At 47.9% G+C, this 20,920-nt stretch overlaps 1 protein-coding gene across 2 annotated transcripts in view; it reads left to right on the top strand.

Moving 5' to 3' along the window:
* LOC147123130 (protein FAM184B-like) overlaps window positions 1–20,920 on the top strand; it is a 490,612-nt gene that overhangs the window by 372,216 nt on the left and 97,476 nt on the right. For both annotated transcript variants that reach the window (XM_085966926.1, XM_085966917.1), the window contains exons 5-7: window positions 13,516–13,722; window positions 19,259–19,369; window positions 19,455–19,595. In XM_085966926.1, coding sequence (XP_085823052.1) covers window positions 13,516–13,722; window positions 19,259–19,369; window positions 19,455–19,595 — 459 coding nt within the window. The remainder of the gene's footprint in view (window positions 1–13,515; window positions 13,723–19,258; window positions 19,370–19,454; window positions 19,596–20,920) is intronic.

The following is a 20,920-nucleotide window of genomic DNA, read 5'->3' as shown; positions in this document are numbered from 1 at the left end:
ACCTATTTCTTACTGATTTTTGTTTTAAAATCTTAACTCACTGGGGGTCAAATTGGTCCTCGGCGGTAGCGCAAAATGTGTGATAGTGAACCGACAGCCTGTTTTACACCACACCCTATATTCTTTACCATTTGAAATCAATGGAAAATAAAATCGGGCACAGTGTAAAACAAGTGGCCAATTCACTATCGCCTGCTTCGCGCTACCATCGAAGACCAATTTCAGACCCATTGGTTTTCCACCAGCTCCTCCGAACCGATTTCTGAGCTGTGACACATATTGAAAAAAATTGGTGCCTGACTGGCTGAAAACCAGTCTCAAAGGCCATTTTTCTTAGCCGAACAACTCTGAGAAAAAACATTTGACCTCGTGACAATGTTAATTTTCTGACTCATTTGAGCTTGACTCAACTGTTTGATAACTTGTTTGTTTTACTCCAATTTAATGGGTGCTGCTAAAACTTACCATAACGGTAGTACCAGAGGGGTTAAGGTTAGATTCCAATCTGGTGAATCAATTTTTTTTGCTATTTTAGTAAATAGAGAACTTGGAATGAGAGCAATGGAAGTTCTGTGGGTACAGATGTTCTTAAAGTGGCAAAAGCTTTGTTTTGTTTTATTTTTTCAATATTTATAGTATATTTTTGCTTCTATTATTGCAGTTTTCATATTTTTGATATTTGTTTTTTCATTTTTACTTCAGAAAAATTTGGGGTGTGCAATTTACTTCTTAAGATACGTTTATTTTAGAAATGCCTCAAATATAGTACTTTGTTGTTTCTGTGGTACAAGGTGAAAGAAGAATGCCAGAGATCAGGAGGCCCCAGACCACATTTGCAGACATTGGCACACATACTTGTCAATAACCAAGGACAATTACCACAACTTCCTGTGGGTGCCAGTTGCAGAAGCTGCAGCTGCAGGCATATTGCAATGTAGGGATGTCACATCCATCAGCTATTAGGCTTGTGTCTCATTTCTCATAGCTAACATAATAGATCAAACAGGTGCCTGATGTAATAGCAAAATACCGCGGATGCTGGAAATCTGAAATAACAACAGAAAAAGCTGGAAAAACTCAGCAGGCCAGGCAGCATCCATGGAGAGAGAAACAGAGTTAACATTTCAGGTCTGGGACCCTTCATCAGAACTGGAAAAAGCTGGATATGTAACAGATATTAAGCAGGTGCAGAGACAGGAGGGGAGGAAGGAATTGAAGGAATATACTGTGCTTTTGTAAGAGGCAGGAAAGATAAAATGTTGCAAATGGGAATGGCAAAGTCATACAGCATGAAAAATGGGGGCAGGGGTTATAGTTTGAAATTGTTAAACTCAATGTTGAAGCCAGAAGGCTTTAATGTACCTAATTGAAAGATGAGGTGCTGTTCCTCGAGCTTACATTGAGCTACATTGGAACAATGTAATAGGCCGAGGACAGAGAGATCAGAGTGGGAGTGAAGCAGTGAATTAAAGTGACAGGCGACCGGAAGCTCAGGGTCACCCTTATGGACTGAACGGAGGTGTTCCGCAAAGCGGTCGCCCAATCTGCGTTTGGTCTTCCCAATGTAGAGGAGACCGCATCATGAGCAGCGAATACAGTATACTAAATTGCAAGAAGTACAAGTAAATCACTGTTTCACCTGGAAAGGGTGTTTGGGGCCCTGGACAGTGGGAAGGGAGGAGGTAAAAGGGCATGTGTTGCATCTCCTGCGCTTGCACGGGAAGGTGCCAGGGGAAGGGCTGTTTGAGGAGTGGACCAGGGTGTCGCGGAGGGAGCGGTCCCTTCGGAATGCTGAAAGGGGAGGTGAGGGGAAGATGTGTTTGGTGGCGGAAATGGCGGAGGATGATCCGTTGAGGTTGGTGGGGTGAAAGGTGAGGACAAGGGGAATCCTATCATGGTTCTGGGAAGGAGGGGAAGGGGTGAGAGCAAAAGTGCAGAAAATGGAACGGACACGGTCAAGGGCTGTGTCAACCACAGTAGAGGAGAATCCTCGGTTGAGGAAAAAGGAAGACATGTTGGAAGCACTGGTATGGAAGGTGGCATCGTCAGAACAGACGCGGCGGAGACGGAGAAACTGGGAGAATGGAATAGAGTCCTTACAGGAAGCGGGGTGGGAGGAAGTGTAGTCCAGGTAGCTGTGGGAGTCAGTGGGCTTGTAGTGAATGTTTGTCGAAAGCCGATCGCCAGAAATGGAGACAGAGAAGTCAAGGAAGGGAAGAGAAGAGTCGGAGATGGACCATGTGAAGGTGAGGGAAGGGTGGAAATTGGAAGTAAAGTGAATGAACTTATCAAGTTCAGGGCGAGAGCAGGAGACGGCACCGATACAATCATCGATGTACCGGAAAAAGAGGTGAGGGAGGGGACCTGAGTAGGACTGGAACAAAGAATGTTCCACATATCCCATGAAAAGGCAGGCATAGCTAGGGCCCATGCGGGTTCCCATAGCAACACCTTTAATTTGGAGGAAGTGAGTGGAGTCAGAGGAGAAGTTGCTCAATGTGAGAATAAGGTGCCTGATGTATTTGTCTCCTTATCCACTGAATAACATGACCTTGTTGCTCAATGTCACTGCAATGTTACATTTTCCAAAGTACAAGACATCAATGATGGCTGTCATATGCCCGACCTAAAGCTCATCCTGGGTGACAGTAAGTGACCAAGCTAGTGTTATAGCGGTTTGATGTGTAAAGCTCTTGGAAGATGTGAATGTGACATTGCTTTCCATTATAAGTTGCAACTTCAATGTGTGCCCTGCTGAAGTATAGTATGCTTGAGATTCAGTGAAAAAGTTATAAGGTTACGTGAGGGCTAGGCAAGTGTGAACAACATGTGTGGGAAAGGCAATATTTTGTGGCATGCAATCTTGCACCATCAACCTATAAATGGCACTGTTGGGTAATCGTATCTTGCCACGTTCCTTATTGTATGTCACCTTCTTTCGCAACTATTCCCGGGTCCTTCAAATTGTGTGCACAAAGTTCAGCCTGCTCACCACCTTCTGCCAGTCATGGAGCACTTTTGCCTTGGGAGGGACATGCAGCAACATGTCCAGTTCAGTAGCCATCAAGCAGAGGGTAAGGGCTGCACCACTCCATTGCTTTCTCACAGGCTCCATTTCATACCTCAAGATTGGGTTACCTTTGGCCAGTCAGTTTTTTCCCCCTTCCCAGTGTTGCCCCACCCAGACAGTTTTTGGAAAAGCTAACAAATATAAAAGAATTATAAAAGGTACAAAAAGTTCAAAGATTCTCCCTTTCCATGCTGTATCCCTTTCATATTTTCCACCACTCCTAATGTGCCATGTGCTAGGCACCACGATAGCGTGAGTTCAGCTATTCACCCTGCTAGTGTGTCTAGTGCCAAATGTTCACAGAATTCCAGTACAGTGCAGCTAGGGTTTGCATTATCAGACCCGTCGGTACCGATATTTAGGGGGAGGCAGGGAGGGAGCAGGGGGGCCAGTTTTGAGGTCGGGAAACCGGGAAGAACAGGTTTGCCTCAGGTCCTGCCAAATTTAACGACAGGACCTGATTACCATTTTTGGAATCCGTTTTGTGGCCGCAGACAGCCTGATTAAAAGATTGGCTGGCTGTCGGGCAGGTAAGCCTACGTCATCAGGCCACAGCCGGGGCGCGTAGAGGAGGGCGGGAGAGATCAGGGGTCGGAGGGGAGGGGTGGTCATTGATGCCGGGCCTGGAGAAATCGGGGGAGGAAGGGAAGAAGATCGCAGGGGGCCGTGGAGGACATGGAGGGTGGTGGAGGAGTTCATGGGCTGGGACGGATGCCGGGTTCTGTAGGGATGGAGGGGTTGGGGACAAGTCCGATCACTGGGGAGGTTATTGTTAGCCTTTCCAAAAGCTGCCTGGGGTGGGGCAACACTGGGGAAGCACTCTTGCTCCTCCTGGCCCACAGGCAGTACTGGAAAAGCACTTAGCTGTTCCATGCAGCAGTCCTCGCCTCCCTTCAGCTGCCGGGTCTCCCGAGGCACAGGAAGCCCGGCCAGCCAGCATTAAAGCTAGAACAGAGGAAAAATCTGAGACATGCAGCCTTATTAAAATATTTAAATGAGTGACCTGCCTCCTGAGAGTGGGTTGGTCGCCTGGCCCCTGTCTCTGCGTTAAAACCGGAAGTGGGCGAGTTCAAGGCTGGGTTTTTAATTTTAATTTCCCACTGACCCAAATCCACCCATTTTTGAGGGTTAAAATTACCCGGTAATCTCTGCCGCAGGGTGCATTTTTCCTGTCAATCAACATGGCAGAATTATAGCTGAGTTTTCAAAACAGGCTGAGCATTACGGACCCCCCACCCTGCCCCCCCCCGCTCCACCATCACCCCCCCCCCCCCCACAAACACACCGATTGCCATTTTAGGTTGGCACTGGTCAGAGCATGCATTGGGCACACACTGAACAGTTCCACGGGTCATAGAGCCGAGGAAACCCAGCAAAGTTTGAAATTATTTTGTGGAGCCTGGCAGACCCCTTCCTCCTGTTGAGCACCTCTACAAGGACCTCAGCGCCATTGTTTGAGAATCTAAGGGCCCTTGCAGGTAAGGTTCCCAACTCTTCCACTTTCGGCAGGAGCCTACCGGAATGGCTGATTGGTCTTCCAAGCGCTGCTGTTGGTGACTTGGGAGAAACCATCCTTCTTTGCGTGGTTCACGCATGCACAGTACCCCTGCTGTCGTAGCTTGCAACCATGTGTTGTCTGGGCCCTGCTGATCTCCCCGCTATTCGGAACACACTATGTCATTGCCGATTGTGACAATGACAGCATTGTGGCCAACGTAAATCGCCTGGAAACTCCGTGAGTCCTGAGAGACCAACTGAGGGAGCGAGAACAACACAAACTGGGGAGAGAGAGTGAGAGCAACAAAAGTTGGGGGAGGGAGAGAGAGAACAACACAAACTGGGGAGGGAGAGAGAAACTGGGAATGGACAGAGAGAGGTAGAAATACAAACTGGGGGAGGGAGAGTTTCTGTCGGCCTATGCTGTGCGCTGTTGTATAATGGGCCAGAAATTCGTGGCCAAAGGCGTGAGTACGAGTCGGTTGGAAATGCCGGCGTTCAGCATGCACAGCGCATGCGGGGAACGCCGGCATTTCCAGACCCGAGGTCTAGGCACAGCGCGTGCGACTGCACAGGCAGCGCTTGCACAGTGAACTTTGTAGATTTCATTCATGGATTCAGTGAGGGTAAGTCCTTACAAGTTACACTTGAAAAAAGCAGGTGTAAAGTTGTTCCAAGGCTGCGGAGGAAGATATATTTTATCGTGGAGCTTCTGAAATGCAATATTTTTGTTTGGGAAAGGGAGGGAAGTTATTTTAAGAAATTTTAAGTAAGTTTTAAAGTTTAAATTTTTTTTTAAACGGGTTTTCAGAACGGTAGGTAGAAGGAGCAATTGTGGCTGTGTGAATGGAATGTGAGAATGAGTTATGTATGTATGTCCACATATATTCCTTTACGTATATGTATGTATGTTTTATATTCCTTTACTAATGTGTATGAATGTATGTTTTTAATTATGATTTTCCAATAAGTTACTTTCTCTGAAAGTCATAATTAAATAATACATTCATACACATAAGTAAAGGAATATATACATAACATGCAAAGGAATATATACAGACATACATACTTTCAGAAGCTCCACGATAAAAAAATATCTTCCTCCGCAGCCTCTGGAGCAACTGTACCCATGCTTTTTTCATGTGTAAGTTGTAATGACTTGACCTCACTGAAAGCATGAATGAAAGCGGCGAATTTTACTGCGCACGCGCTGCCTGTGCAGTCGCTCGCGTTCTGCCTCTGAACCCCTTCGTTCAGAGGACAGGAAATGCCGGTTTTCCCCACATGCACTGTGCATGCTGAAAACCGGCATTTCCTCCGGCCAGACGCGTAAGTACCCCGACCGTACTCGCGCATTTGGAAGGGAATTACTGGTCCAACATTTCACATGTCAATAAAATGAAAAATTTAACAATTGCACGATTTGCCCCCTCGCATCTGCGACTGAGGGTCCAAGGAGGTGCATTGCGCAAGAGGTCATCGTCGTATGTATCCTCACACTGTTCCCTTTCGGGAACTGTATGAAGTGGTGGAAGGATTTATGGCCGTGATTAACGCTCATTCCGTGACCGTAACCATCTTTGAACCAGCCATTAGTGTGGTTAGTCCTATGGCGTGAGGGTTTTACGGGCTCCCACAACCCATCTGAGGGGGGGGGTGCCACCCACACCCACGGACGCAAGTATCCCGCTGGATGTCCACCCAGAATTTATAGTTGGAGCTCCGACTCCACTTGCCGGGACTGTCTGGAGTGGGGTTCGAAACCCTACTCCTTCTGGCCCAGCGGCGGGGATGCTTACTGCTACGCAAAAGGCCCACTCCGCACAAAAGGTGACACCCATACGTTTCCTGCGCCTTTTCCCTCCCCGTGACTGGAGCCCTATGCTGCCACTTGAAAGACCAAGCTATCATCTGCCCTTTTTGCGGCGCCTTTGACTTCTCATTACCAATGATGAGCAGGCGCTGCGCCTCCACCTCCTTGAGGAGATTGCTGAGGTCATCATCAGTTCAATTGTGAGTTCTTTTAATGCCGTGAATTGTGCTCATTCCAGCCATTTCACATTGCTAATCGGATTGGGCCTTTGGCATAGCGGTAGGATCCCCGCCGCTGGGCCAGATCAGGGTAGGGTTTCGAACCCCGCTCCAGACAGTCCCGGCAAGTGGAGTCGGAGCTCGGGCTCTAAATTCTGGGTTGACATCCAGTGGGATATTTGCGTCCGTGGGTGTGGGTGGCCCCCCCTCCTTGTATAGCTTGTGGGAGCCCGTAAAACCCTCCCGCCATAGGACTAACCGCCCTAATGGCTGGTTCAAAGATGGTTACGGTCACGGAATGAGCGTTAATCATGGCCATAAATCCTTCCACCACTTCATACAGTTCCCCAAAGGGAACAGTGTGAAGACACGTATGACGACGACATTGCTAAATAAATAAATGGAATTTAAAAAATTCTTTTAGGGCTTTTAAAAGCCTTTAAATTGCTTTAATCTGTTTAAAACTACTTCAGATTCTTCAAAATAATGTAAACATTTTTAAAAGTTTATAAAAGTTACCAAAATCTTCAAAAAACTTCCAAAAACCTATTTAAACTGCTGCTTTGCATGTAAAAATGCTTAGCAGCTTGACAGAAACATTGGGGGCGTGTCCTGCTACAATGAGACCTTAAGGGGTGTGTCTCACTTGCACTGCACGCTCCAGGCTTCGCGCTGGCTGCACTCCTGGGCGGCGTGACGTCATACGCTGCCCGGGATTCTTTTGTTTGAAACACCAATTCCAGGCGTCCCTGGAGCTGATCGGCAGGAGCGCAGGGTAAGTGCATATACGGGGCTTGCACGCGCGGCAAGCCCCGTTCACGAATTTCTGGCCCAATGTGTTTTATTACGGGAGTCAGGCAGCTTTGGTGCTCTCCCTGAGGACTGAGCCTCACCTCCCTGAAATTGGGCTTCAGCAGTGGGGTGTGGGAGTCAGTGAATTGAATTAGATCTTGATTTGGTTTTATTTATTATTTTTCTAACTTGCTGTGTAATGTAAAAAGTTATTAACTTATTTGAAAATTTTATTAGAAGTTACTCATATTGTTGATGTTTTTGTTGAATCAGTGGAATTTACTTGGTGTTTCTCATTGTGGTCAATACTGTAGAGGCATCACAAAAGTAGTTTTTATTTAATCATTACTTATCATTAAATCTTCTCAATATAAAATAAAAAGTCAACTTTTTTTATTCGGGCCTCGTTCCAAAGAAACCAACCCCAGCCTATCCAATCTTTCCCCATAGCTAAAATTCTCCAGTCCAGGCAACATCCTCTTAAACCTCCTCTACACCCTCTCTAGTGCACTCACATCTTTCCTGTAATGTGGTGACCAGAACTGCACACAGTACTCTAGCTGTGGCCTAATTAGTGTTTTATACAGTTCAAGCGTAACCTCCCTGCTCTTATATTCTATGCCACGGCTAATAAAGGAAAGTATCCCATATGCCTTCTTAACCACCTTATCTGCCTGTTCTACTACCTTCAGGGATCTGTGAACATGCACTCCAAGGTCCCTCTGTTCCTCTACACTTCTCAGTGTCCTACCATTTATTGTTTATTCCCTTGCTTTGTTTGCCCTCCCCAAATGCATTACTTCACACTTCTCCAGATTTAATTCCATTTGCCGCTTTTCTGCCCACCTGACCAGTCCATTTATATCTACATGCAGTCTACAGCTTTCTTCCTCACTATCAACCACACGGCCAATTTTTGTATCATCTGTAAACTTCTTAATCATGCCTCCTACATTGAAGTCTAAATGATTGATATATACCACAAAAAGCAAGGGACCCGATACTGAGCCGTGTGGAACCCCACTGGAAACAGCCTTCCAGTCACAAACACCCATCAACCATTACCCTTTGCTTCCTGCCACTGAGCCAATTTTGGATCCAACTTGCCACTTTCCCTTGGATCTCATGGACTTTTACTTTTCTGATCAGTCTGCCATCTGGGACCTTGTCAAAAGCCTTGCTAAAATCCATGTAGACTACATCAAATATGCTACCCTCCTCGACCCTCCTTGTTACCTCCTCAAAAAATTCAATCAAGTTAGTCAGACACGACCTTCCCTTAACAAATCCATGCTTGATCAATCCGTGCCTTTCTAAATGACAGTTAATACTGTCGCTCAGAATTTTTCCAGTAATTTTCCCACCACTGAGGTTCGGCTGACTGGCCTGTAATTATTGGTCTAACCCTTTCTCCATTTTTAAACAATACTACAACATTAGCAGTCCTCCAGTCCACCAGCACCACGCCTATAGCCAGAGATGATTGGAAAATGATGGTCAGAGCCTCCGCTATTTCCTCCCTTGCTTTTCTTAATGAGCCTGGGATACATTTCATCCAGGCCTGGCGATTTATCTACTTTCAAAGATGCTAAACCCCTTAATATTTCTTCTCTCACTATGTTTATCTCATTTAATATTTCACACTCTTCCTCCTTAAATACAATGCCTACATCAGCCACTAAATTCTACTGATTCAATAAAAACATTGATATAAGTAACTTCTAAATAAAGTTCTAAACAATTTTATGACTTTTTACACTGCACAGCACGTTATAAAAATAATAAATAAAACCAAATCCAAACCTAAAGTCCATTATAAAAGATGTAATAGCAGAGCATTTGGAAAACAGTGACAGGATCGGACAAAGTCAACATGGATTTACAAAAGGTAAATTGTGCTTGACTAATCTACTGGAATTTTTTGAGGATGTAACTGGTAAAATAGATAAGGGAGAACCAGTGGATGTGGTGTATTTGGACTTTCAGAAGGCTTTCGATAAGGTCCCGCATAAGAGATTAGCGTGTAAAGTTAAGGCACATGGGATTGGGGGCAAGGTATTGACTTGGATAGAGAACTGGTTGTCAGACAGAAAGCAAAGAGTTGGAATAAACGGGTCTTTTTCCGAGTGGCAGGCAGTGACTAGTGGGGTACCGCAGGGATCGGTCCTAGGACCCCAGCTATTCACAATATATATTAATGATCTAGACAAGGGAACTAGATGTAATATCTCCAAATTTGCAGATGACACAAAACTGGGTGGACGTGTGTGCTGTGAGGAGGATGCCGAGAAACTCCAGGATGATTTGGACAGGTTGGGTGATTGGGCAGAAGCATGGCAGATGCAATATAATGTGGATAAATGTGAGGTTATCCACTTTGATGGCAAAAACAGGAAGGCAGATTATTATCTGAATGGCAATAGATTGGGAGAAGGTGAAGTGCAACGAGACCTGGGTGTCCTTGTGCACCAGTCGCTGAAGGTAAGCATGCAGGTGCAGCAGGCGGTTAAGAAGGCAAATGGTATGTTGGTCTTCGTAGCGAGAGGGTTTGAGTACAGGAACAAGGATGTCTTGCTGTAGTTGTACAGGGCCTTGGTGAGACCACAACTTGAGTATTGTGTGCAGTTTTGGTCGCCTTATCTGAGGAAGGATATTCTTGCCATGGAAGGAGTTCAGCGAAAATTCACCAGGCTGATACCTGGGATGGCAGGAATGACGTATGAGGAGAGATTGGGTCGATTGGGCTTATACTCGCTGGAGTTTAGAAGAATGAGAGGGGATCTCATTGAAACTTATAAAATTCTGACAGGACTGGACAGACTAGATGCAGGAAGGATGTTCCCGATGGTCGGGGAGTCCAGAACCAGGGGTCACAGTCTAAGGATAAGGGGTAAGCCATTTAGGACAGAGATGAGGAGGAATTTCTTCACCCAGAGAGTGGTGAACCTGTGGAATTCTCTACCACAGAAGGCAGTAGAGGCCAATTCATTAAATATATTCAAGAAGGAGTTGGATATATTTCTTAAGGCTAAAGGGATCAAGGGGTATGGGGAGAAAGCAGGGACAGGGTACTGAATTTGGATGATCAGCCATGATCGCATTGAATGGCGGAGCAGGCTCGAGGGGCTGAATGGCCTGCTCCTGCTCCTATCTTCTATGTTTCTATGTTTCTAATTCAAATTACTGACTCCCACACCTCTCTGCTGGAGCCCAGTTTCAGGGAGGTGAGGCTCGGTCCTCAGAGAGAAGCACCAAATCTGCCTGACTCCGGAACAAAGCACATGATACAACAGCGCACATCACAGGCCGAAATGAACTCTCCCTCCCTCAATGTGTGTTTCTCTCTCCTCTGCAGTTTCTCGCTCCCTCCCTCCCCAATTTGTGTTGCTCACTCCCTCCCGCCCCAGTTTGTGTTGGAGTCATGGGGGGGAAAATTGGCTCGCACCCGCTTTGGGGCGATAACTTCACCGGGGTGTTACTTTTATCACCCCGAAAAAGATAGCGCCCCCGTGCCTGAAATTCAATGGTAGCGCCCCAAGCAGGAGGCGGGGCGCTACGGGAAGCGCTCCCCCTCCCTCTTGGGGCACTCCCATGGAATATCGCCACGCCCCTGATTAAAGGGGAGGGGCCTAGTGCAGTGAGCACCGGGGCCCTGATGACCCACCAGGGAGCGGGGTGCCGGCCAACGAGCCCAGCACTCAAGAGGAGTGCCGGGCTGACGGATTGTGGCCGGCACCCCACAGCAGGTGGCCAGAGGGGGCAGGTGCTGGCAGGCGGCCCCCCAAAAAATGGCTGCCCTGCACCTGCCATTTAATTCTCGCCGCCCCGGCCGCAAGAATGCCCCCCTGACCCTGTTGGACATAGCGTCCAGTGGTAGGTTAGCGGGCGCGAGCCAAGTTTGCGGCTGAGGCACAAGCGGGGCGCTGCGCACGGTGATGACGTCATCACTGAAGGCACAGCGCCGCGGGGCGCTACCGGCTACCGCCGCCGCTAACCTCCCTCTGAATTTCACAGGAGGCATTAGTGGCACCGCGCCCGAGCGCTAGTTGCTTTGCACCCCATTAGCGCCCCCTCTAACGAGAGGCGCAAAGCAACCGAATTTTTCACCCATGGACTTTCCAGGCGATTTATCCTCGCAATGAAGCAGCATGTTCCAAATAGCTGGAATACCAGCAGGGTTCAGACAATGCAGTTTGGTTGCAAGACATGACAGCCGGGGTACTGCGCATGTATGAACCGCGCATACAGGGTACGTTTCTCTTGAGCCGCCAAGAGCAGCGCTCAGGAGACCAATCGCCCATTCCCATAGACTCCCGCCCAAAGCGGGAGGGTTGGGCACCCTATAACTGGTGGATGGGCATTCCTGTGTTGGCCTAGCATGATGATCCTTTCTTCATAGCAAGTTCTGAATCCATTTGATGCAGACGTTCCCAGGAGCTCCGTGCTGCACCAGGCTGGGGAGAGGCCAGCTTTGTGGTTAATTTTTCGCAATCCATTGCATTTTCTGTATAGATCTGCAGTGAAAGATATTTTTTGTTTAAATATATTTTGAGTTCTTTTTTGACAAGTGAAGATATTGCAAATGTTGCAAGCTGCCCTAATATCTCCTATGTGGCTCAGTGTCAAATTTTGTTTGATAATCGTCGCTGTGAAGCACTTTCGGACGTTTTACTACGTTAAGAGCACTATATAAATGCAAATTGTTGTTTGGATCAATAAGTTTTTTGTGGCTTGTTGATGCTTTATTTCAATATAGAAACATAGAAGATAGGAGCAGGAGTAGGCCATTTGGCCCCTTGAGCCTGCTCTGCCATTCAATGAGATCATGGCTGATCATCCAAATTCAGTACCCTGTTCCTGCCTTTTCTCCATATCCCTTGATCCCTTTAGCCTTAAGAAATATATCCAACTCCTTCTTGAATATATTTGATGAATTGGCCTCTACGGTCCTCTGTGGTAGAGAATTCCACAAGTTCACCACTCTCTGGGTGAAGAAATTCCTCCTCATCTCTGTCCTAAATGGCTTACCCCTTATCCTTAGATTGTGACCCCTGGTTCTGGACTCCCCGACCATCAGGAACATCCTTCCCGCATCTAGTCTGTCTAGTCCTGTTAGAATTTTATAAGTTTTAATGAGATCCCCTCTCATTCTTCTAAACTCCAGCGAGTATAAGCCCAATCGACCCAATCTCTCCTCATACGTCATTCCTGCCATCCCAGGTATCAGCCTGGTGAATCTTCGCTGCACTCCCTCCATGGCAAGAACATTCTTCCTCAGATAAGGCGACCAAAACTGCACACAATACTCAAGTTGTGGTCTCACCAAGGCCCTGTACAACTGCAGCAAGACATCCTTGTTCCTGTACTCGAAACCTCTCGCTACGAAGGCCTTCTTAACCGCCTGCTGCACCTGCATGTTTACCTTCAGCGACTGGTGCACAAGGACACCCAGGTCTCGTTGCACTTCCCCTTCAGATAATAATCTGCCTTCCTGTTTTTGACATCAAAGTGGATAACCTCGCATTTATCCACGTTATATTGCATCCGCCATGCTTCTGCCCAATCACCCAACCTGTCCAAATCATACTGGAGTTTCTCGGCATCCTCCTCACAGCACACACGCCCACCCAGCTTTGTGTCGTCTGCAAACTTGGAGATATTACATCTAGTTCCCTCGTCTAGATCATTAATATATATTGTGAATAGCTGGGGTCCTAGGACCAATCCCTGCAGTACCCCGCTAGTCACTGCCTGCCACTCGGAAAAAGACCCGTTTATTCCAACTCTTTGCTTTTTGTCTGCCAACCAGTTCTCTATCCAAGACAATACCTTGCCCATGTGCCTTAACTTTACACGCTAATCTCTTATGCGGGACCTTATCGAACACCTTTTGAAAGTCCAAATACACCACATCCACTGGTTCTCCCGTATCTATTTTACGAGTTACATTCTCAAAAAATTCCTGTAGATTAGTCAAGCACGATTTACCCTTTGTAAATCCATGTTGACTTTGTCCGATCCGGTCACTGTTTTCCAAGTGCTCTGCTATTGCATCTTTTATAATGGACTTATATATTTATTCATTTATGCCATAGATGAAGCAGAAGAATTCTTTTGCTTTTTAGGCTATTGAGGCTCTTACTTGTGAAAAAGAAGAGCATCACAAAAGGCACGAGGAGGAGCTGAAGAAACTGAAGCAAGTGGCTGAAGAGGAGAAGCTTCGTCTGAAGGAGCAGCTGATGAAAGGATTGGAGGAGTTGGTAAAGAAACATACCTCTGAAATCAAGGCAGTACAGACCTCAATGGAATTAGAAAGAAAAAGACTACAAAAGGTGCATGCTGTATCTGAGTTTTTTCTTGGCCATACTGTATTAGATGTGCCTTATTTATGTTTAAATGATGCATATTTATAGGGAATATTTACTAAGATAAGAATGAATGGTGCCAAGGTTCAAAACACCATGTGATCTGGTTTTGAATTCCAACTCTCCCCTTGCCCAGACTGATGGGGAAAAAGTTTTTTTTTGTCCAGACAAATCCTAATCCAGTTATTTTCATAATGTAAGGCTGCCTAATTTAACCATAAATTGCCATGCCAATTTCCAGCCCTGTGCATTCCTCTGTTCCTAGGGTTGGCTGGTGTGGGAAATGCGAATGTTGCAGGAGTGCAGTGGAATGCTGTTTTGAGTTGGAGTTGAGCCATGTTGTTGGAGCCGAGTAGCAGGACAAATTGGTCTGTATTCGTTTTTCCCAACTAATATGTATCACTTTGCTACTTTGTGCTGCCCCATTTAGTGGCCCATCTGAGAACAGACACAACTCAACCAATCAGGGTGAATGAGACAGGAAGCACTGAGTCAAATTCATGACTTTCATTGGGTATCAAGCGCTCCTACCACTTTGAACCACTGGGTCACCTTATGTCAACTCACTTCATGATAAATCTTGACATGAGTGTGGTAAACCACGTTCACTATCGTATCACTGTTAGTAGTTAGCACTGTTCACCACTGTTCGTTATAACTGTATCACTGACCACTATTGTATCACGGTACGAGGTCGCCTCTTGCCACACTGCTATACCTGGGATGACCACTGCCGACTCCGCCTTGGCTCCACCCACCAGGCCAGGTATAAAGGTGAGCGACTGGCTGGTATTCCTCCTGCTTGGATCGGATCACCCACGAGAGTGGGCTCTGTTATTTAGTCAATAAAAACCTTTAGTCACCTTCGTAACTCTTCGCCTTTTATTGGAGGAATTGATAGGTATATCAATTTTATTGACTAAATTTAATGATGTCCGACAACGAGTCACAACCGGCGGAGGAGCCACCAGCGCAGCTCCCAGGAGCACAGCCACACCAGCCAGCTTGGCTGCGAGCCCTCAGACCGCCGTACCTGGACCTGAACCCACGAGCAGCAAACTCAGCCGCAGACTTTAAACACTGGCTGGTCTGCTTCGAATCATACCTGAGAGAATCCAGCGTCCCTCAGGCATCCAAACTAAGTGTCCTGCAGGCACAACTGAGCCCGAGAGTATACACTCTCATCGAGGACATGACTACCTACGAGACCGCCATCAACCTGCTGAAACAGAAGTACCGGACCCCGGTAAACTACATGTACGCTAGGCACCTCCTAAGATCACGGCCGCAACAGCCAGGAGAATCAGTAGCCGAATTCTCACAGGCGCTATATGCACTCGCCAGGAACTGTGACTTTAAATCGGTGTCGGCAGCCGAAAATACTGAAGATAATATCCGCGACGCATTCCTGAAAGGCCTACGGTCCGAGTACTCACGGCAAAGACTGCTGGAAGCTAAAGACCTCAGCATGGAAAAAGCTGAAGCCCTCGCTATCTCCCTGGAAGTGGCCCACCAAGATCAGGAAGCATTCACCAGGTACTGCTCGCGACCCTGGGACTCGGGCCCGACCCCTACCACAGCACCCTTCCCAGCGCCGCCCCCGGGACCTACCTCTGCGTCGGTGTCCCGGACCCGACCGGCCCCGCCACCCCCGGCACCGGCCCCGACATCGGGCATCCGCGATCGGGCCGCCGGCTGTTTTTTTTGTGGCCAGGAGAAGCACCCGAGGTCGCGCTGCCCAGCCAAGAACTCCATATGTAAAACCTGCCTGAAGAAAGGCCACTTCTCCAAGGCCTGCAGGAGCGGATCCTCAGAGGCCAGCAGTGCCGCATGCGAACTATGGGGGCGGCCATCTTCGTTTAGGGCAACTGAGGCCAGCATCCCCACACATGAGTCATGGGGGCGGCCATCTTTGTTTAGGGCAACTGAGGCCAGCATCCCCACACATGAGTTATGGGGGCGGCCATCTTTGATTAAGGCAACCGACCCCAATAGTGCCTCATGGGGCCCTACCTCGTGGGAGACGCCATTTTACTCACCACGCCCGACCGCCTCGCCCGCAGATGACAACGACTCGCTCAGCTACACACTAGCTTCCGTCACCCTGGACCAAGCCCGCCCACACCATCTGTCCAAGTCAATGATGGACATCAAAGTGAACGGCCACGCCACGACCTGCCTGTTCGACAGCGGAAGCACGGAGAGCTTCATCCACCCAGACACGGTGAGCCACTACTCCCTCTCTGTCCTACCAACGCGCAGCCGAATCTCGATGGCATCGAGGTCCCACGCCACGGACATCAGCGGCTACTGTGTCGTGACCCTGTCGGTTAAGGGCACGGAGTATAAAAACTTTAAACTCCTCGTCCTCCCCCATCTCTGCGCTGCCGTCCTACTAGGGCTGGACTTCCAATCCCACCTCCAAAGCGTAACCCTAGCATACGGTGGACCCCTCCCCCCACTCACAGTCAACAACCAGCAAACGTTAAACCGCCCACCGCGTAACACCTGCAGCCTCTCCACCCTCAAGGTCCCGCCACCCTCTCTGTTTGCTAACCTTACCCCTGACTGCAAACCCGTCGCTACCAAGAGCAGGCGGTATAGCGCCGGGGACAGAGCCTTCATTAGCTCTGAGGTGCGGCGCCTCCTGAAAGAGGGCATTATCGAGGGGAGCAGCAGCCCCTGGCGTGCCCAGGTCGTAGTCGTAAAGACCGGCGATAAAAACCGCCTGGTCATCGACTACAGCCAGACCATAAACAGATATACCCAGCTGGACGCATACCCCCTCCCCCGCATATCTGACATGGTCAATCAGATTGCACAGTATAAAGTATTCTCGACCATCGACCTGAAGTCGGCCTACCACCAACTCCCTATCCACACTGAGGACCGCCAGTATACCGCCTTCGAGGCGAATGGGCGCCTATACCACTTCCTTAGGGTCCCCTTCGGTGTCACTAATGGGGTCTCGGTCTTCCAAAGGGAGATGGACCAGATGGTTGACCAGAACGAACTGCAGGCTACATTCCCCTACCTAGATAACGTCACTATCTGCGGCCGCGACCGGCAGGAACATGACGCGAATCTGGAGAAATTCCTCCGTACGGCCCAACGGCTGAACCTCACCTACAATAAGGAGAAATGCGTGTTTAACACCACGCGCCTTGCCATCCTCGGCTGCGTAGTGGAGAACGGAATCATCGGCCCCGACCCAGAAAGAATGCGCCCCCTCATGGAGCTACCCCTCCCCCACTGCCCTAAAGCACTTAGGAGAACCCTGGGGCTTTTCGCCTACTATGCCCAATGGGTACCCAATTACGCGGACAAAGCCAGACCCCTCCTGAAAGCCACTTCCTTCCCCCTCACGGAGGAGGCGTGCGCGGCCTTCTCCCTCATTAAGGGAGACATAGCCAAGGCCACGATGCACGCAGTGGACGAGTCCATCCCCTTTCAGGTGGAGAGCGACGCATCCGACTTCGCCTTAGCCGCCACCCTAAACCAGGAGGGGAGGCCAGTGGCCTTCTTCTCAAGGACCCTACAGGGCCCCGAGATCCGACATTCGTCGGTCGAGAAAGAGGCCCAGGCGATCGTGGAGGCAGTACGGCGCTGGAGGCACTACCTGGCAGGCAAACGATTTACCCTCCTCACCGACCAGCGTTCGGTGGCTTTCATGTTTAATAACAAGCTGAAGGGCAAAATCAAGAATGACAAGATTTTGAGATGGAGAATCGAGCTCTCCACCTACGATTATGAGATCTTGTACCGGCCAGGCAAGCTGAACGAATCCCCTGATGCCCTTTCACGAATGACATGCGCCAGCGCGCATATCGATAGGCTTCAGACCCTCCACGACCAGCTCTGCCACCCCGGAGTCACCAGACTCTACCATTTCATTAAGGCCCGCAACCTGACCTACTCCATCGAGGAGGTCAGGACCATGACCAGGAACTGCCAGACCTGTGCGGAGTGCAAACCGCACTTCTATAGGCCGGACCGAGCAAGCCTGATCAAGGCCACCCGCCCCTTCGAGCGCCTGAGCATCGACTTTAAGGGGCCCCTCCCGTCCTCTGACCGTAATGTGTACTTCCTCAACATCGTTGATGAGTACTCCCGTTTCCCCTTTGCCTTCCCCTGCCCCGACATGACCAGTAGCACGGTCATTAAGTGCCTGAATGCCCTCTTCGCCTTGTTCGGGTTCCCGAACTATATACACAGCGACCGGGGCTCCTCCTTCATGAGCGAGGAACTCCGGCAATTCCTCCTAGAGAGAGGTATTGCAGCAAGCAGGACCACCAGCTACAACCCCAGAGGTAACGGTCAGGTGGAAAGAGAGAACGCGACGGTATGGAAGGCCGTCCTCTTAGCCTTAAAGTCTAAGGGCCTCCCAACCTCCCGCTGGCAAGAAGTCCTCCCGACAGCGCTGCACTCCATCCGGTCATTACTTTGCACGGCCACTAACACCACCCCCCATGAACGAATGTTCGTTTTCCCCAGGAAGTCGACTACGGGAACCACTCCACCAACCTGGCTGACCGCCCCGGGGCCGGTCTGGCTGCGGAAACACGTGAGGACCCATAAAACGGACCCCCTGGTCGAGAGGGTGAACCTCCTGCACGCCAACCCCCAGTACGCCTACGTGGCGTACCCAGACGGGCGGGAGGACACTGTCTCCCTACGAGACCTCGCACCCTCAGCCGATCCGGAAACACCGCCACCACCCCCCCCAACCTCAGTCCAGGTAGACGGCATGCCGGAACCCCACGAGCCCTCGCCGACCACGCAAACACCAGCATCAACACCGGATAAGGCACCAGCACCGGATAAGGCAACACCACCGCTGCGGCGATCGGAGAGGCTTACGAAGCCTCCGGACAGACTGACCTACCAGAATTGGTAGTACACTTCACCCCGCCGGACTTAATTCTAAACAAGGGGTGAATGTGGTAAACCACGTTCACTATCGTATCACTGTTAGTAGTTAGCACTGTTCACCACTGTTCGTTATAACTGTATCACTGACCACTATTGTATCACGGTACGAGGTCGCCTCTTGCCACACTGCTATACCTGGGATGACCACTGCCGACTCCGCCTTGGCTCCACCCACCAGGCCAGGTATAAAGGTGAGCGACTGGCTGGTATTCCTCCTGCTTGGATCGGATCACCCACGAGAGTGGGCTCTGTTATTTAGTCAATAAAAACCTTTAGTCACCTTCGTAACTCTTCGCCTTTTATTGGAGGAATTGATAGGTATATCAATGAGGTAATCTGTCTTCCAGCAACAAAAGACATGATAGTTATTGCAGAAGATGTCTGTGCCTGGAAGCTAATACAGCACCATATTAAGGGAGTGTAAACATAGCTATGGACAATTGTGTCTGCTTCAGTTATTGTGATAAAACATTATTTTCAGACAGTTAGCGTAGCAGTACTTTCAGATAAATTTGATTCTATGAGTTGTTGACATAGGGTCTTACTACAATAACGAACATCTCTATTGCAGGAACTACAGCATCAGTTAGATGAAATTAACATCAAAGTCGAGAATAAAAGACGACTGTTAGAAAAAGAAAAGGAGGAGCTTTACCATAGACTTCAGGACTCTCTGCAGCAGGTGAACACCAATAGAGCTATATATTATTGCAGGTGAAGATCAACTTAATCTAATATTGCTTACTCAGCATTGATTGGCTTTCTAGATTTCCAGGATGGAAAGCTCAATGAAGCAGAGCGATAAGAGCATAGAACAAGCTGACTCCTATTCTACACACTTGCAAGATACTCACGAGAGCTTACTGCAGGAGCGGGAACAGGCACTCAACCAGATATCAGAGCTGCAGGTGGGAAATGCATGAGAGTGGTCAAGAGAAATGGTAATTTAGCTAAAATTGGTTGTTTATTGGAATGGGGAGGGGGCAACAGTAAAAATGATTGTGGCTCCAACTCAAATGTTATAAAATCTTGTTCATATTTGTAACCCTATCAATATTTGCACTCACTCAGTTCGAATTAGCTGTCTTTTTAAATCACAGACCCTTATATTGGACTGATGTTAAATCTGGCATTTGGAACAAAGACAAATATCAACTCAGGTTCCGTGTCAAATAGGACATCATGAGCGGGCTTACAGAAAGTTTAAACGTACTTGTTTAATTAAAGCTAATTAGTTGGATTGGGAGCAGTCTTCAAAGTTATGTCCAAATACAAGTGGGCCATTTCTGATGTATTTTGACTTTTTCAGTTTGCCTCTTCCTCCTTATCCCAGTTAGTGGAGTGATGGGTATTATGCTAGCTAATACCTACAGCCATATATCAACCTGTAAGGGCCATAAATAATTCTAATTTTGAAGTTCAACTCTATCTATAGTAAGTTATCTTTGTATAATCATCTAAAGAAATTCCATTTGCGCATGATTGTTTGCTCATACCTGTTGTAACTGGAACAGAGCTGCTAATTGGTGAAGGAGGAAAGATTCACATTCTTGGGGCATTTAGTAAGTTCTGGAACAGGGGAAGGCTACAGTAAAGGGACAGCCTTCACCTGAATTGAAGTGGCACCAATGTCCTTGCAGAGAAGGTAAATAAAGCATTATGGAGCTTTTAAACTAATATGGCAGGGGACTGGAGAAAGTCTAGGTTAGAGAGTAAAGGGGAAGAGCAGGATTAATAAAGCAGAAGCTTTAGTTGAAAAAAATAGTGCAAAAATATTACCAGAAGAGAAAGGGAAAGAAAGACTTAGAAAGAGATTAAAACTAAAATGCAACTTAAAAAAGAGAGGCATCTGATAAAATTAGGGCTAAAAATACTGAAAATATCATGAGGAATATAGAAAATGTAGTGGGGAGGAGAAAAGGGAGATTAGAAGGGCTAAAAGGGAATATGAAAAACACTAGCACTAATATAAAATGAAATAGTAAAGGCTTTTATAAGCCTATATATCTATCGATATATATAAAAGGAATATGTCTCTCTGTCTGTCTCTCTGTCCGGCTATACAATCAAAAGTTACAGAGCGTACCTACACATATGTTATATCAAAGAAAGCTCATCATTAGGGGACTCTTGTAGGTGTATTTACTTTTTGCTCGGACAAAAATTGTGCCGACGGTCGGACAAAAATTGTGCCGACGGTATCTAAAAATTGTTCAAAATTCCGCTCATTTGC

The sequence above is a fragment of the Somniosus microcephalus genome, chromosome 2 (genome assembly GCF_052327205.1).
Source record: "Somniosus microcephalus isolate GS21.2 chromosome 2, FLI_Smic_1.0, whole genome shotgun sequence".
Classification (NCBI taxonomy): Eukaryota; Metazoa; Chordata; class Chondrichthyes; order Squaliformes; family Somniosidae; genus Somniosus; species Somniosus microcephalus.
This window is presented reverse-complemented; position numbering and strand designations above follow the sequence as displayed.